We start from the raw sequence: 19,165 nt of genomic DNA on the forward strand, positions 1-19,165 counted from the left end.
CACCTGTCTATATAAGGTCCCACAGTTGACAGCGCATGTGAGAGCAAAAACCAAGCCATGAGGTCGAACAAATTGTCCGTAGAGCTCTGAGACAGGATTGTGTCGAGGCACAGATCTGGGGAAGGGTACCAAAAAATGTCTGCAGCATTGAAGGTCCCCAAGAACACAGTGGCCTCCATCATTCTTTAATGGAAGAAGTTTGTAACCACCAAGACTCTTCCAAGAGCTGGCCGCCCGGCCAATCTGAGCAATCGGGGGAGAAGGGCCTTGGTCAGGAAGGTGACCAAGAACCCAATGGACACTCTGACAGAGCTCCAGAGTTCCTCTGTGGAGATGGGAGAATCAGGCCTTTATGGTAGAGTGGCCAGCCGGAAGCCACTCCTCAGTAAAAGGTACATGACAGCCCGCTTGGAGTTTTCCAAAAGGCACCTAAATGACTCTCAGACCATGAGAAACAAGATTCTCTGGTCGGATGAAACCAAGATTGAACTCTTTGGCCTGAATGCCAAGCGTCACGTCTGGAGGAAACCTGGCACTATCCCTACGGTGAAGCATGGTGGTGGCAGAATCATGCTGTGGGGATGTTTTTCAGCGGCAGGGACTGGGAGATTAGTCAGGATCGAGGGAAAGATTAATGGAAAAAAGTACAGAGAGATCATTGATGAAAACCTGCTTCAGAGTGCTCAGGACCTCAGACTGGGGCGAAGGTTCACCTTCCAACAGGACAACGACCCTAAGCACACAGCCAAGACAATGCAGGAGTGGCTTCGGGACAAGTCTCTGAATGTCTTTGAGTGGCCCAGCCAAAGCCCGGACTTGAACCCGATCAAATATCTCTGGAGAGACCTGAAAATAGCTGTGCAGCGACAATCCCCATCCAACCTAACAGAGCTTGAGAGGATCTGCAGAGAAGAATGGGAGAAACTCCCCAAATACAGTAGTCCAAGCTTTTAGCGTCATACCCAAGTAGACTCGAGGCTGTAATCGCTGCTAAAGGTGCTTCAACAAAGTACTGAGTAAAGGGTCTGAATACTTATGTAAATGTGATATTTCCTTTTTTTTTCTTTTTTTTTTTTACGTGTTTTTGCTTTGTCATTATGGGATACTGTGTGTAGATTAATGAGGGGGAAAAAACAATTGAATCCATTTTAGAATAAGGTTGTAACATAACAAAATGTGGAAAAAGTCAAGGGGTCTGAATACTTTCCGAATGCACTGGTATATAAATCATTAGTAACACCTTCCTAATATTGAGATGCACCCCCCCTTTTGCCCTCAGATCAGCCTCAGTTCGTCGGGGCATGGACTCTGCAAGATGTCGAAAGTGTTCCACAGGGATGCTGGCCCATGTTGACGCCAATGCTTCCCACAGTTGTGTCAAGCTGGCTGGATGTCTTTTGGGTGGTGGACCATTCTTGATACACACAGGAAACTGTTGAGCGTGAAAAACCCAGCAGGATTGCAGTTCTTGACACAAACCGGTGCGCCTGGCACCTACTACCATACCCCATTCAAAGGTACTTAAATATTTTTTCTTGCCCATCTACCCTCTGAATGGCACACATACAAAATCCGCCTCAATTGTCTCAAGGCTTAAAAATCCACCTTTAACCTGTCTCCTCCCCTTCATCTACACTGATTGAAGTGGATTTAACAAGTGACAACAATAAGGGACCATAGCTTTCACCTGGATTTACCTGGTCAGTCTATGTTCTTAAAGTTTTGTATAATCAGTGTATAACAGCGCTTTAGTCCGCAATGCTTTATGCTAGAAAAAAGCTGTAAAATGCCGGGGAAAGACGTGACTCCAATACCTATGGGACATCTCTGGTTTGTCTCTATGACGGTCGGAGGCTGCGCTACAACCTTCTATAGCTGAGGAGACAAAATATTTACTTTGCTTCGTAATTAATGTGTGATCCTGTCACTATGAATTGACTTTCAACATTTCAACAGGCTATTAAACAATATACTAACTCTAAATCAGTCAGGAGCAAGCCAGGTAGCCAAAGAAGGAACAAAAATTAATTATTTTGGTTATATTATTATTTCAAGGCTATAGTGTCGTGTATTAGGATTATGCCTTTGTTAAATGTTTTTATGAAGAAATGGAATGTTGTTTATCTTAGTTCAAATGTAGCCGTTTGGAGGGTGACGCCCCAGGGGAGACTGGTGATTGGCCAGAAGAGGGAGCAACCCATCTGTTTGCATTGTTTATAAGTATGGGTTAGACAAAGAGCGGGCAGAAGCATTCAGATTAATTTGGGACGGGGCTTCTCCAGACACCGCGGGTCTGTAACTTATGCTGTAACCTTGTGATATTAATAAAAGCCTCTAATCACGGTGCAGCCTAAGCGGACTCTTTGATTGACAGCAATAAGCCACCAACAGCAGACGTGACACGATAATAGCCTACCATTTAAGAAATCGATTGTGAAGCATTTGTGCCTTTGAATTCACTTTTAGAAACAGTCTTTGGTTTGAGGATCATGCGGTGAGCTATGCATGCCTAGTTTGTTTATTTAGTCTAGCAGATATTCTTATATTCCCATGCCCTAATCACAGTCAACAGATATCTGTTTTGTAACAAAAATATCATGGAATAAAATATAATAAATTAGAAAATGATAGTTTCCCAAATAAAAAAAGTTACAATGCATATAGGCCTATCTGATGATATGTGGCTGCTGTGTTAAAAAACGAATGGCTTCTGTTCCGCTAAATGTTTACAGTTGATAGACAACTTTAGCACTGTTCCAAACTTAGACTATCCTCTTTTTTTACAATATCCTGTATAGAAATCAAAACGTCTCCGGTGCTGCAGCATGTGCTCATTCCTTGTCATGCTCTGTTGTGGTATTGTGGTACTATGATGTAAAATGATTTAGAGTGGCATGAAATGCATTTATGAAAGGCTTTTTTCTCTGACTGCAAATAAGGTGATAAATTCATGCAGTTCTTTCATTATAATGGAGAACTTTTCATCCCTACCCTTGTCCGCAGTGCTCTGCGAATCCACAACCTTCTGGCTACTTTGCCATGTAATGCTTACAAAACAAAGGACCGTTTCTAAAACTGCATAGCTAAGTCTCTGGTCTGTCCTAGGAATGAGGGTAAACGGTAGGCATGTTATCTGTTACCCAAAATAATAATTAAAACGTAAGGGGAGGGTCGGGTAAAAATATACACTGCTCAAAAAAATTAAGGGAACACTAAAATAACACATCCTAGATCTGAATGAATGAAATAATCTTATTAAATACTTTTTTCTTTACATAGTTAAATGTGCTGACAAAAAAATCACACAAAAATTATCAATGGAAATCAAATGTATCAACCCATGGAGGTCTGGATTTGGAGTCACCCTCAAAATTAAAGTGGAAAACCACACTACAGGCTGATCCAACTTTGATGTAATGTCCTTAAAACAAGTCAAAATGAGGCTCAGTAGTGTGTGTGGCCTCCACGTGCCTGTATGACCTCCCTACAACGCCTGGGAATGCTCCTGATGAGGTGGCGGATGGTCTCCTGAGGGATCTCCTCCCAGACCTGGACTAAAGCATCCGCCAACTCCTGGACAGTCTGTGGTGCAACGTGGCGTTGGTGGATGGAGCGAGACATGATGTCCCAGATGTGCTCAATTGGATTCAGGTCTGTGGAATGTGCGGGCCAGTCCATAGCATCAATGCCTTCCTCTTGCAGGAACTGCTGACACACTCCAGCCACATGAGGTCTAGCATTGTCTTGCATTAGGAGGAACACAGTGCCAACCGCACCAGCATATGGTCTCACAAGGGGTCTGAGGATCTCATCTCGGTACCTAATGGCAGTCAGGCTACCTCTGGCGAGCACATGGAGGGCTGTGCGGCCCCCCAAAGAAATGCCACCCCACACCATGACTGACCCACCGCCAAACCGGTCATGCTGGAGGATGTTGCAGGCAGCAGAACATTCTCCACGGCGTCTCCAGACTCTGTCACGTCTGTCACATGTGCTCAGTGTGAACCTGCTTTCATCTGTGAAGAGCATAGGGCGCCAGTGGCGAATTTGTCAATCTTGGTGTTCTCTGGCAAATTACATTTTACATTTACATTTTAGTCATTTAGCAGACGCTCTTATCCAGAGCGACTTACAGTTAGTGAGTGCATACATTATTTTTTTATACTGGCCCCCCGTGGGAATCAAACCCACAACCCTGGCATTGCAAACACCATGCTCTACCAACTGAGCTACATCCCTGCCGGCCATTCCCTCCCCTACCCTGGACGACGCTAGGCCAATTGTGCGCCGCCCCATGGGTCTCCCGGTCGCAGCCGGCTACGACAGAGCCTGGATTCGAACCAGGATCACTAGTGGCACAGCTAGCACTGCGATGCAGTGCCTTAGACCACTGCGCCACTCGTCCTGCACGGTGTTGGGCTGTAAGCACAACCCCCACCTGTGGACGTCGGGCCCTCATACCACCCTCATGGAGTCTGTTTCTGACTGTTTGAGCAGACACATGCACATTTGTGGCCTGCTGGAGGTCATTTTGCAGGGCTCTGGCAGTGCTCCTCATGCTCCTCCTTGCACAAAGGCGGAGGTAGCAGTCCTGCTGTTGGGTTGTTGCCCTTCTACGGCCTCCTCCACGTATCCTGATGTACTGGCCTGTCTCCTGGTAGCGCCTCCATGCTCTGGACACTACGCTGACAGACACAGCAAACCTTCTTGCCACAGCTCGCATTGATGTACCATCCTGGATGAGCTGCACTACCTGAGCCACTTGTGTGGGTTGTAGACTCCGTCTCATGCTACCACTAGAGTGAAAGCACCGCCAGCATTCAAAAGTGACCAAAACATCAGCCAGGAAGCATAGGAACTGAGAAGTGGTCTGTGGTCACCACCTGCAAAACCAGTCCTTTATTGGGGGTGTCTTGCTAATTGCCTATAATTTCCACCTGTTGTCTATTCCATTTGCACAACAGCATGTTACATTTTTTGTCAATCAGTGTTGCTTCCTAAGTGGACAGTTTGATTTCACAGAAGTGTGATTGACTTGGAGTTACATTGTGTTGTTGAAGTGTTCCCTTTATTTTTTTTAGCAGTGTATATAGCCTAATATATAGGCTATACAAATGATGCATTCATATATGAATTAACTTCTAACTTATACATCTCTCTGTCTTCTTCACTGTTCCCTTCTGGCGCAATTCACTCATCTCCGCTGGCAACTTCACTGGCCTATCTCTTCCCCCTCTCTCTAGCTCTTTAATGAGTAGCCTGCACTCTTAAAAAAAAGGTGCTATCTAGAACCTAAAAGGGTTCTTCGGCTGTCCCCATAGGAGTACCCTTCTAAGAACCCTTTTTGGCTCCAGGTAGAACTATTTTGGTTTCCATGTAGAACCCTTTCCACAGAGGTACCTGGAACCAAAAAGTGTTCTACCTGGAACAAAAAAGGGTTATTCTATGGGGACAGCCAAAGAACCCTTTTGGAACCCTTTTTTTGTAAGTGTATATATAGACACTGAACCGTAATATACAGTGGGGAGAACAAGTATTTGATAAACTGCCGATCTTGCAGGTTTTCCTACTTACAAAGCATGTAGAGGTCTGTAATTTTTATCATAGGTACACTTAAACTGTGAGAGACAGAATCTAAAACAAAATCCAGAAAATCCAGATTTTGGCCCACTCCTCCATACAGACCTTCTCCAGATCCTTCAGGTTTCGGGGCTGTCACTGGGCAATACGGACTTTCAGCTCCCTCCAAAGATGTTCTATTGGGTTCAGGTCTGGAGACTGGCTAGGCCACTCCAGGACCTTGAGATGCTTCTCACGGAGCCACTCCTTAGTTGCCCTGGCTGTGTGTTTCGGGTCGTTGTCATGCTGGAAGACCCAGCCACGACCCATCTTCAATGCTCTTACTAAGGAAAGGAGGTTGTTGGCCAAGATCTCACGATACATGGCCTCATCCATCCTCCCCTCAATACGGTGCAGTCGTACTGTCCCCTTTGCAGAAAAGCATCCCCAAAGAATGATGTTTCCACCTCCATGCTTCACGGTTGGGATGGTGTTCTTGGGGTTGTACTCATCCTTCTTCTTCCTCCAAACACGGCGAGTGGAGTTTAGACCAAAAAGCTCTATTTTTGTCTCATCAGACCACATGACCTTCTCCCATTCCTCCTCTGGATCATCCAGATGGTCAATGGCAAACTTCAGACGGGCCTGGACATGCGCTGGCTTGAGCAGGGGGACCTTGCGTGCGCTGCAGGATTTTAATCCATGACGGTGTAGTGTGTTACTAATGGTTTTCTTTGAGACTGTGGTCCCAGCTCTCTTCAGGTCATTGACCAGGTCCTGCCGTGTAGTTCTGGGCTGATCCCTCACCTTCCTCATGATCATTGATGCCCCACGAGGTGAGATCTTGCATGGAGCCCCAGACCAAGGGTGATTGACCATCATCTTGAACTTCTTCCATTTTCTAATAATTGCGCCAACAGTTGTTGCCTTCTCACCAAGCTGCTTGCCTATTGTCCTGTAGCCCATCCCAGCCTTGTGCAGGTCTACAATTTTATCCCTGATGTCCTTACACAGCTCTCTGGTCTTGGCCATTGTGGAGAGGTTGGAGTCTGTTTGATTGAGTGTGTGGACAGGTGTCTTTTATACAGGTAACGAGTTCAAACAGGTGCAGTTAATACAAGTAATGAATGGAGAACAGGAGGGCTTCTTAAAGAAAAACTAACAGGTCTGTGAGAGCCAGAATTCTTACTGGTTGGTAGGTGATCAAATACTTATGTCATGCAATAAAATGCAAATTAATTACTTAAAAATCATACAATGTGATTTTCTGGATTTTTGTTTTAGATTCTGTCTCTCAAAGTTGAAGTGTACCTATGATAAAAATTACAGACCTCTACATGCTTTGTAATTAGGAAAACCTGCAAAATCGGCAGCGTATCAAATACTTGTTCTCCCCACTGTAGTTTGAAACGAGGAGAGAAGCATCGATCGATGCGCTTGCTTGCTGAATGCCTATAAAATAGGCAACAGCGTTGTCAATGAACTGGCAGGGAAATTTGAATGGTGAGAGCGACGTGTAGCTCTGGTGTGACGTGATCACATTGGCTAAATTGATACATTGCTGCACTGATGGATTGCAAACATAAAAACAGGCACAGAGAAATGAATAATCAATTCACACAACAAAGCCACAGACCTGTCAGTGGCAGTGTCCTAGATAACAATTTATATTGGTCAACAACTTATTTTCGCATGTGAAAAGATGCAAAAATCGAACCTGTTCCGAATAAATAATTCACGGTTTGCGATAGGACGATATTTTGCAATTGGTGTAAACATCGTCATAAATAAGACGTGTTCATATAAAAAAAATCACGGACTTGGTGAGAAAGGGCCTTTACTTTGTTCCCTGGTCTCCCCTACTTATACGACACATCCCACCCACACCCTCCGAACATTCCTCCATTCAATTCAACTAAATAAACGTTATTTATTCCCAAGGGGAAATTACTGTCCCATATAATTTAATTTACTATAACTTCAAGGAGAGAATTGGACATTCCATGAATTGGACATTCCAATTCAAAGCAATGTACAGTGTGTGGACCGCTGACAGTATCATTTATAATGTTTGATTAATTGTTGCTAAACACATCACATATGAGAGTTCAGTGCCTCTAGTGACGCTGCACGTTCACAATTCTATTATACCTTCCACCTGTCCTTATTTTATTTACATATAACAAATTACAATGAATCAGTACTTCTCAAATACACAAAAAAAAATGTATGCACGCATGACTGTAAGTCACTTTGGATAAAAGCGTCTGCTAAATGGCATATTATTATTATTATTATTATTAAATAAACCTCAAATAAAAATACAGTATGTGCTCATTTGAGAAACTTGTTCTATTTCACTTTGCCCATATTTTTTATGAGGATACACACATGAACAGGGTCCAGGGATAACAAATGTACTGACCGTTGAAGCTGGCGTCGCGTATGTACTTGAGCAGGGTCTTCCCCTCGGCTGCCTCCATCCCAGGGCAGATGCCGGAGTGCTCAGGACACAGGTCTCTCTGTATGTTGTGGAGGGCGTGAGCCATGGCATACACAGCGTCTATTACAAACTGTACCTTCCCCTCCTGCTCGTACTTGGAGTCTATCCCGATCCGCTCCTGGCCTGAGGGATGAGACAGGGGAGAGAGGGGAGGTCAAGAAAAGGACAGAGTCACACACTGTGAATTAGTCACCCTATTGTGTATGTATCACAGCATGGTTCACAGTCCGGAGTTCTGTTGCAGTAGTGCAAAAACCAAATGCTACTCAAGAAGGAGATGAGCAGGTGGAACTGAATACCGTATGTACATATGCATATTTCATAGTGAAGTCAGCCCACTATAGGCCCTATTGTTGAGATTTGTATAACTTTTGTCCCATTTTAGGAGTGTTCAAGGCCATGACGAGAGGCATTCTAGAGGCATCTCCTAGCATTGTCAGCAGACCCATGTTCTATTACTGTCTCCCTTCAGTGCTCCTCTGTCCTTTCACTATGGACTAGAACTTTTCATTTCACTTGTGATACCCTGACTGAATATGTAATGAATGGCTTCAGGTTGGTGGGGGATTTCTTCTCTCTCACCTTTTTGTGGGTGGGGAGCCTTTGACTGAGGTATAATGCCATTTTTTACATGCTAATGTGAACAGGTTATGTCATTAAGCGTGGCATATGGACGCTGAATATATTCATTTGAAACACGCAAGCAGTAATTAACAAGGATGCATTAACTGGAAAGCAGCTCGTAAATCCAAAGTACAAAATAACAGATTAACTGTGGTGCGCTATAGAGCACTGTAGGGAAAAGCTGCCAGAGTGCAAGGAGATCACAGAGTGATTTTCACATGTAAATACTGAATAAAGACTCCCAGTGCACGTTGCGAACTTGAAGGAAAAAAGACAGGCTGTGTCACCTTGACGAATATGAATACAATGTGGGAGACTGGCAAAAGCTTAAAAAGGTCAAAAGCAATAAATGTTGACATTCTCTCCAGTTTCTCTTCTTTCAACAAACATTTCAGCCCACAGATAACCTTTGTTGTTTTCCAGAGCAGTGAGTAGAGCGTTGATAGAAAAACCTTTGAATGCAAAAAAAAAACCTTCCCCTCAGTACCTCACATTCATAAATATTGATCGGCTTGGTTAGATGTGAAAAAGAGAGAAATGGAAGCAGCTCTACGCCGACTTCACAGTTAAAAGAGAATATCTTCCTTAGTATGGCTGAAGGACGTGGATGTGAATAAGAGGCATATTAGTGTCTTTGTACAATGCTTATAAGCTTTGTTGATATTCTATATACAGTTTTTATGTGGTTTATGATCTGTAGCATGCGGCACCTAAAGAAATGATGAAAGATGCTATATAACATATTATACAAACAAATCCCTGTCACTTCAACTGCTATAGCTACAAGGCCGGCCCTTCAGTACTTCACAGGCAAGCCATATCAAATATATAAATCCCTGTCACTAGCACTGACATAGTAGTATTGTATCTCTTTTAGCTTTGCTGGCATACCTGTAGGATGGATAGATATCATATTTTAAAAAAAACACTTCCACACTATCAACGCTCCCAAGTCCCAACACACCTCATTACGAATAATGCTTGCAGCTAGATTAAAACAGTGTCAGTAATAAAGCTCTTTGGGAGCATCAATAGTGAGTTACTGCATCTGCAGAGCTTTACTTACTTTCATCATTTCTGTGTAGTTTCTCTGATCAGCATCTCTCCAAATGGCATGCATGTTTGCTCTACCAGCTACTTAGCATACATAAAACAGCTGAACACTGCTGACATGGTGCCTTTACCCAACTGGGCACAACTTTACTCTCTCAGTAGGACCAGCTATTTAAGCTATTTGCATTATCCAGTGGGCCTACACCTTCAAGTCTGCATTAAAATGTGTACTACAATTCAAGTCTATTCCTATACCTGTACCCTTGTATAGGAGCATTACATGCATTAAAGTGCAAATGCATTAAATTGGCAATGGTGCACTATTAAAATAAGTAGCATTTGTCCAGTGTAAAGTACAACGTTTACTTTACTATGGACCAATGACACTTCTTTTAATAGTGCACCATTGCCAATGGCAATGCCCCCTCCCACAAACAAACAAATGAAAATACAAATACCCAAGAAAACAAATCTCTGGCTACCTACCTGTGCATTTCCTGCTGGTGTCCTCTCGTTTGGAGGAGCTGAGGAGCCTGCAGTCAAAATTTTCCTCCCAGAACTCAGCGAACCACACATTCCTGCGATTATTCTCCAGGGTGAGCGAGGTGAAGTATTCATCAAACCCTGGAGAATCGAAAAAGAAAAGAGAATTCTGGAAGTAATAAAGCGAGACTTGGGCATTGTTCCTGGAGCACTGTGCTGTACTGGCTGTTAAGAGTTGTATTAGTCTCATAGCTACCGTACAACTAAACCACTGTTCATTCAAGTTTGACCACTGTAGTTCCTGTGTACCACCTGGATCTTTAATCTTGGAAATCACATGAATATGACATGATGCATAGTAAATAAGAACAGGGTTTGTATGTGAAGTCTATACGCTACAGTATTTCCTTTGAGGGCAGTACCTTGTAGGTGTCTGTATATACAGAGTATATATCCATTAACTTTTGTGTAATACGCTTTATGCTTTGGGCATTTGTATTTATTTATGAGAAAGCCTTCTGTGGGGGTTCTATATACGCACCTGTATGTCTATGTATTTTATGTTGCACTCTTTTTTAAAACTTCTTCTACCGTGTGTAAATGAATTACTGTAATAAACAATGAAATCAATAGGTCAGCAGTAATATTAATCAATACCAAGTACAAAGACAGAGCTAGGCTTGATGTATCATTTCCAGCTGTGATGTACTCATAGTCCTACAGTAATGTCTACACAGGTTTCCTCTCTCTCACACGGTCAGTTTTATCAGCTGAATCAGAGAGATAATGACTAATCATGAATGAATGACTCGGCTGATTTTCTTTTGAAAGGGACATCAATGATGCATGCTGGTTTAATATACTCCTCTTGCCTTCTGGCTCTTACCAGACCAAGTCTTGTCCTGTCTAGACCTCTCTAATTAAAAAAAGCTTTATAAAAACCCACACTTCACTTTCCACCTAGTCCCCAGATTGTAATGATAAATGGCTATTATTGTAGTGACACTGAGCAGAACTGCTGGTAAAACAGTAGAGATTGTGAGCTACGCACAAGACCACAGTACAACAATATGCGTTCTACTGTCTCCTACAACTGCACATAGCCAAGTCTGTGGTCATTATAGTGTATATGGTCCATATAGTGTGTGTGTGTGTGTGTGTGTGTGTGTGTGTGTGTGTGTGTGTGTGTGTGTGTGTGTGTGTGTGTGTGTGTGTGTGTGTGTGTGTGTGTGTGTGTGTGTGTGTGTGCGTGCGTGCGTGCGTGCGTGCGTGCGTGCGTGCGTGCGTGCGTGCGTGCGTGTGTGTGTACCTTTAATAGATGAGCGTTTGGGCAGTATAGTGACTGCTCCCACAGCCACGTCCTCTAACTGGTGTATTGGACTACTCTTCGCCCCCCAACTGTCCGATCCAATCCACAGGAAATGGCCCACCTGATTGGCTCTCTTGGTGGCATTGAGAACTCCCCTGCAAAGGCAGCCATGTGTGAATTAGGAGAAAGCAGAAGGGACACATGCAATCCATTAGGGGGGTACACAGAAACCTATGAAGATGCATACAGTTGAAGTCGGAAGTTTACACACACTTGTGCATGAGACAAGTAATTTTTTCAACAATTGTTTACAGACAGATTATTTCACTTATAATTCACTGTATCACAATTCCAGTGGCTCAGAAGTTTACATACACTAAGTTGACTGTACCTTCATACAGCTTGGAAAATTCCAGAAAATGATGTCATGGCTTTAGAAGCTTCTGAGAGGCTAATTGACATCATTTGAGTCAATTGGAGGTGTACCTGTGGATGTATTTCAAGGCCTACCTTCAAACTCAGTGCCTCTTTGCTTGACATCATGGCAAAATCAAAAGAAATCAGCCAAGACCTCAGAAAAATAATTGTAGACCTCCTTGGGAGCAATTTCCAAATGCCTGAAGGTACCACGTTCATCTGTACAAACAATAGTAAGCAAGTATAAACACCATGGGACCACGCAGCAGTCATACCGCTCAGGAAGGAGAAGCGTTCTCTCTCCTAGAGATGAACGTACTTTGGTGCAAAAAGTGCAAATCAATCCCAGAACAACAGCAAAGGACCTTGTGAAGATGCTGGAGGAAACAGGTACAAAAGTATCTATATCCACAGTAAAACAAGTCCTATATCGGCATAACCTGAAAGGGCGCTCAGCAAGGAAGAAGCCACTGCTCCAAAACCGCCATAAAAAAGCCAGACTATGGTTTGCAACTGCACATGGGGACAAAGATCGTACTTTTTGGAGAAATGTCCTCTGGTCTGATGAAACAAAAATAGAACTGTTTGGCCATAATGACCATCGTTATGTTTGGAGGAAAAAGGGGGTCGCTTGCAAGCCGAAGAACACCATCCGAACCGTGAACCACGGGGGTGGCAGCATCATGCTGTGGGGGTGCTTTGCTGCAGGAGGGACTGGTGCACTTCACAAAATAGATGGCATCATGAGGAAGGAAAATTATGTGGATATATTGAAGCAACATCTCAAGACATCAGTCAGGATGTTAAAGCTTGGTCGCAAATGGGTCTTCCAAATGGACAATGACCCCAAGCATACTTCCAAAGTTGTGGCAAAATGGCTTAAGGACAACAAAGTAAAGGTATTGGAGCCATCACAAAGCCCTGTCCTCAACCTATAGAAAATTTGGGGGCAGAACTGGAAAAGCGTGTGCGAGCAAGGAGGCCTACAAACCTGACTCAGTTACACCAGCTCTGTCAGGAGGAACGGGCCAAAATTCATCCAACTTATTGTGGGAAGCTTGTGGAAGGCTACTCGAAACGTTTGACCCAAGTTAAACAATTTAATGGCAATGCTACCAAATACTAATTGAATGTATGTAAACTTCTGTGTCACGCCCTGACTCTAGGACTCGTATTTGTTGAGTCAGGGTGTGTATTTTCTGTGTCGTGTTGTACTATGTTTATTTTCTATGGTTAGATCTAGTATGTATAGATCTATGTTGGCCAGGGTGGTCCCAATCAGAGGCAGCTGTAGCTCGTTGTCTCTGATTGGGGACAATACTTAGGTAGCCTGTTGGCACTAGTGGGTTGTGGTATCTTGTTACGTGTAAGGTACGTTGTGTGTATGCTACCTTGGACTTCACGTTTCGTTTGTTGTTTTGTCGCGTGTTCATTCGTCTAAATAAACATGTATGCTTATCACGCTGTGCCTTGGTCCTTCTCGTTCGTAAACGGTCGTGACAGAAGATCCCACCAAATGAGGACCAAGCAGCGTGTCCAGGAGCAAACAGCCTGGACCTGGGAGGAGATCCTGGACGGGAAGGGATCCTGGACTTGGGAGGAGATTCAGGCCGGAATGGATCGCCGTCCTTGGGAGGAGACAGTGGAGGCGCGCTATAGAGAGGAGCAGCGGCAACGCAGAAGGTGCCGGCCGAGGAGGAAGCCCGAGAGACAGCCCCAAGAAAACTTTTGGGGGGGCTAAAAGGGTGGTTGGCGGAGCCTAGTGTTAGAGCAGAGCCAACTCCCCGTACTCATGCTAGGAAGCGTGTGACTGGGCAGGCTCCGTGTTATGCGGAGCTACGTACTGTGCCGCGAGTGTTCCGGCACAGTCCTGTACGTCCTGTGCTAGCACCACGCACATGTCGTGTGAAGATGGGCAATCAGCCAGGACGGGGTGTGCCGGCTCAACGCTCGTGGTCTCCAGTACGCCTCCTCGGTCCCGTATATCCTGCGCCGGTGCTATGTACTGTATCGCCACTACGCGTGCACAGCCCCGTACGTCATGTGCTAATGCCTCACACATATTGTTTGGAAGTAGGCATCCAGCCAGGACGGGTTGTGTCAGCTCTCCGCTCCAGACCTCCAGTCCACCTCCACAGTCCGGTACGGCCCGTTCCTGCTCCCCGCACTAAGCCAGTGGTGCGTGTTCCCAGTCCGGCCCGGCCCGTTCCTGCTCCCCGCACCAAGCCAGTGGTGCGTGTTCCCAGTCCGGCCCGGCCCGTTCCTGCTCCCTGCACCAAGCCAGTGGTGCGTGTTCCCAGTCCGGCCCGGCCCGTGCCTGCTCCCCACACCAAGCCAGTGGTGCGCGTCTCCAGCCCGGCCCGGCCCGTTCCTGTCCCTCGCACCAAGCCAGTGGTGCGCGTCGCCAGCCCGGCCCGGCCTGTTCCTGCCCCTCGCACCAAGCCAGTGGTGCGCGTCGCCAGCCCGGCCCGGTCTGTTCCTGCTCCCCGCACCAGGCCAGTGGTGCACGTCGCCAGTCCGGTACGTCCCGTTCCTGCCCCCCGCACCAAGCCAGTGGTGCGCGTCGTCAGCCCGGTCCGGCCCGTTCCTGTCCCTCGCATCAAGCCAGGGGTGCGTGTGTCCAGTACGGCACGGCCCGTGCCTGTCCCACCGGTGCCTGGTCCGGCACCGGTTAGCTGCTCCACTCCGGAGCCAGAGCAATCCGCTCCACCGGGGTCCAGTCCAGCTCCGGTCAGCGGATCCACTCCGGAGCCAGAGCAGTCCGCTCCACCGGTGCCCAGTTCAGCTCCGGTCAGCTGCTCCACTCCGGAGCCAGAGCAATCCGCTCCACCGGGGTCCAGTCCAGATCCGGTCAGCGGCTCCAGTCCGGAGCCTGAGCAGTTCGCTCCACCGTCGTCGGGTCCAGCTCCAGTCAGCGGTTCCAGTCCAGACCCAGACGTCAGCCCCTCTCCAGGTTCGGGGTCTCCCACACCAGGGTCCAGACAGGACTTGGTACGTCGTGGGAGGAAGGAGAGGGGAAGCAGCGCGCCGAGGTCCAGACCAGACCAGGGGCGCAACAGGGAGGTGGAGAGTAAGTGGTGGTCACGCCCGGAGCCGGATCCGCCTCCGAGCGTGTTATGTTTATGTGGCGCGGTCGGAGTCCACACCTTTGGGGGCGGGTACTGTCACGCCCTGACCCTAGGACTCGTATTTGTTGAGTCAGGGTGTGTATTTTCTGTGTCGTGTTGTGCTATGTTTATTGTCTATGGTTAGATCTAGTATGTATAGATCTATGTTGGCCAGGGTTGTTCCCAATCAGAGGCAGCTGTAGCTCGTTGTCTCTGATTGGGGACCATACTTAGGTAGCCTGTTGGCACTAGTTGGTTGTGGGATCTTGTTTCGTGTGAGGTACGTTGTGTGTATGCTACCTTGGACTTCACGTTTCGTTTGTTGTTTTGTCGCGTGTTCATTCGTCTAAATAAACATGTCTGCTTATCACGCTGCGCCTTGGTCCTTCTCGTTCGTAAACGATCGTGACATTCTGACCCACTGGGAATGTGATGAAATAAATAAAAGCTGAAATAAATAATTCTCTCTACTATTATTATGACATTTCACATTCTTAAAATAAAGTGGTGATCCTAACTGACCTAAAACAGGGAATTTTTACTAGGATTAAATGTCAGGAATTGTGAAAAACTGAGTTTAAATGTATTTGGCTAAGGTGTATGTAAACTTCCGACTTCAACTGTATATCAGTACATTGCAGAAGTTGTGTGCCATTTATATTTATTGTATATTTACACCATGTATGCATTTATATTCTCTGTGTTTTAAATCTATTGATAGATATAAGATGTTAAAGGACTTTTAAGGAAAAGTTCAATACTTTTCTGTGTGTCGTTCCCATTGTGGTGACACAAGAATGCTCGCACACAGAAAAGCACTGCTTGAGTCCAACAAAATGGAATACAATGTTGCGGATAAAGTTCAAAATTATACAATCTCATGTGTACAACATCTAAAGACCTGCATCACTAAACTGAGAGCTTTGCCGTTTCTAAAAGTGTATTGCTGGTGGGGTACGTTTCTCAAAACCAAGTGAAATCACCAAAAAAGTGCCTGGACACGTCTATAACCTTCCCTTTACATTAAAAATTGAGAACTTGTCCTTTAAGCTGTCTCAATCTTTCTCCGTCTTTGTCTTCAATACATTATCGAGGTCTCTCCCTCTTTCTTTCTCTCTGCTGTGTCCGTCTATCAATCCGTCTGTCTATTTCTTGTAGTGTTGAGTTTCCTCTCAGAGACATATTGTAAGACTCAGAAGTATTGTAAATGAAATAATATCTGCTGCTTTGTTGTGATATACCATATTCTAATTTCTCCTCCTAGGCATGTTTATGTTTGTGTTATTGGAGGCATGTTTGTGTTACAGACACCCAGTGTGTACACACTCACAAAGTATATGTCTGTGCCTACAACCTGTCTTCAGGGTTTCTGCTATGCATTTTAAAGAGCTCGACTTGGCCTGTCATCAAAGCCCCTAAACAACATAGATGCATTCGGATGCTGTGTACTGAACTACACACCGTATGTCTTCTTCACTGGCAAAGATGATAACTGCCCGGGAGTGCTGCGTTTCCAGCAGTTGTTGGATGGCTTTGTCATAATCCTCCAGTTTGGGGTTGTGGGGAATTTTCAAAGACTGTGCGATGCAGATCCCACCTTTAATTCGGAGAGAGAGAGAAAAAAAAGGAGAGATGATGAGCCCTCTGGGATGTTTACCCACAGAGACACACACAGAGGCAAACACCCAAACACATACACATGGAAATCAGATCCATACGGATATGGACCGCTTTCAAACAAAGTGGTTCTGAAAGACACAGATATTTATTGTTTATTCATCCTCGCTATAGGATCTCTGTCTTTCCAAGATACTTGAGTGAAACAATATACATGTACTATACACTCATTTACATTTGAGTCATAAATGCTTTGAGCTGAGTGGTTTACAGTAAGTGGTACATCACTTGGGATGAACAACAGCATAAAAATGAGCAACTGAAAGGAAAACCCTCACAAATTAATAGTGGGATCCATTTCTTAATAGAGGGCTGTGGGTGAATCATTACAGTACAACAGAAGACTTAGAAGCAGTATTGAGCTGCTTCCAAACCAATAGGAAACTGTGTCAACAGGGTAGAAGGAGCACGTAAATAGACCTTTCACACTTTGTGACCACAGATTAAAAGGTTGTCCCCTCCCCATTGACTTTTCATTTAATGTCATTATTAGACACACCACAATGGACAATCAACCAATCAGATCTGGAGACAGGCTACACAAACAAGGAGGATATTAATATTGACAATGAATAATGTTCAGACAGGTCAGTGCTAATGAGTTTGTACATGATGAAAGGTACTGATTGTTTCTGTGCGTCGCTAAATAGGTATTAGATATTTGGCGAGCCGACCGTGGCAGTCAACTCAGAGATACGGCCAAAACTTAGTTGGCAATTGTCCTTGAGGGAATATTGATTAGGGCAATCATTTAGCGTAATCCATGGTTGTCTGAATCTTAAATGCAAGGCCTGTAATATGACCTAATTTAGTCCTGTCAAGCGTTTAAGGTCATCTTTAAATATTGTCCCGTAGCTCTGTGTTGAGCTGAGGTAATCACTGGTGCTGGAGGAGAAAAACAAACAATACGTTTGACAGATTTTGATAGATTAATCATCCTCGGGTCACATTCAAGAGCTCATTATGTAAATATATAAAATCAAATAATATCTTCAACAAATACCTTCATTGCATTCCTTCCACTGGAGCAGATTTGAGAGCATGGGCTGACCTAACCTTTTCCAGCAGTTACTGTACTCATCTAGAGTAAATAGACATTATTGTGCACCTGAAGACACATCATAACTAGAACTAGATGATGAGCGGCAGGCAGGCTTGGTCCTGAGTCAACACCCAGGCTTCTCTATCCAAACCAATTAAAATCTCTCCCACTCAAGCACTCCTAATACCAGATAACCTTTCCAACATTGGGTTGGTTTCCTGAGTAGACAGAGAAATGGGAGGAATCTCCTAATTGGTCGTCTGCTCAGACTCATTACTTTGATATAAACAGCTTTTAGCTTGCAGAATTGAAACCACATCTCCAACCTCTGTTTACCGGGCTACATCTAAAAACAACTCCATCTAAAGGACTCCTTCCTAGCTCTCCCTCTGTCCTCCACCCCCCTCTTACTATCCCCACAGCAGCAGCCATAGACAGAATTTGAAAATATTGCTGATTGCCAGACAATATATCTCTACAAAGACAGTTAGGATGGCTCCTGTAATCCCCCATAAGTGGACAGAACACAAAAGCTTGGCTCTCCTGTTAAAATGAAAAGTGTAGTCTGGTATTGTGGTGCATCTGTGGAGCTGTAGCAGCGGAGACAGAGGCAGCAGTAGCAGCAGCCAGAGGATCTCATAGGGACACCACTACAGCTCCATTTTAGCACCGAGATTCTACATGATTCTTCAGGGCTCTAGGAGGGCTTATGGCACTGCTACAAACAATGTTTCCTTTTTGGGAAACTCTAATACTGTTCTAGGGCTAATTCTTAGAGAGGTATTAGCACCACCTTTTAGCTCCGGGGCTGTCTATGTGGCTGTCTGTCTGTCGGTGGGTATCACATGTAATGAGGATTAATTCAACATCTAGATTTTAGGGGCAATAAGAATATGCTTGTCACTGTCACTGTGTGTATGGGAAGCAGAGGCCACACTTGAAGCTGGAAGATGACAAAGACATGGGTCAAGGCAGCCAGCCACTGATGAAGATAAGCAGCCTTTTGAGTGGTTTTCCTTTCTGAGCACCAGGCTTGAACATGCTGTGAGGACTAGAGTGCCCCGGAGGCTGCAGACTGTCTGTGTGCTGTAGACCAAGGCAAAATTATAGAATGACAGCAGAATTCCTCGTCAGTCGGCCAAGATGGGAAAACCAGGCAAACCCTTCAGAGCCAGGAGTCTACAGCCAGAACTCTGTGCTGTGGGTCTGAGTGTCTTCACCTGCCACTGGCAGAGTGTCTGATCTCTGGACATGAAAGAGAGAGCTCTCCATTCACACAGAAGCCACTGGAATAAAGAGTCTCTGTTGGAAAAAAATGTATAACTCAGAGATAAATGCAGGGGATATCATAGAGTGGAGTGTTTTACTACTCACACTGCTCTGTGTGGAGA

At 45.1% G+C, this 19,165-nt stretch overlaps 1 protein-coding gene across 1 annotated transcript in view; it reads right to left on the reverse strand.

The window, feature by feature from the left end:
- LOC121538611 (metabotropic glutamate receptor 7) overlaps window positions 1-19,165 on the reverse strand; it is a 128,870-nt gene that overhangs the window by 21,178 nt on the left and 88,527 nt on the right. Inside the window, exons 3-6 of the mRNA XM_041846785.2 lie at window positions 16,517-16,652; window positions 11,532-11,686; window positions 10,226-10,363; window positions 7,985-8,185 (exon numbers count right to left, since the gene is read on the reverse strand). Coding sequence (XP_041702719.1) covers window positions 7,985-8,185; window positions 10,226-10,363; window positions 11,532-11,686; window positions 16,517-16,652 — 630 coding nt within the window. The remainder of the gene's footprint in view (window positions 1-7,984; window positions 8,186-10,225; window positions 10,364-11,531; window positions 11,687-16,516; window positions 16,653-19,165) is intronic.

Source organism: Coregonus clupeaformis, chromosome 24, assembly GCF_020615455.1.
Source record: "Coregonus clupeaformis isolate EN_2021a chromosome 24, ASM2061545v1, whole genome shotgun sequence".
Taxonomy (NCBI): domain Eukaryota; kingdom Metazoa; phylum Chordata; class Actinopteri; order Salmoniformes; family Salmonidae; genus Coregonus; species Coregonus clupeaformis.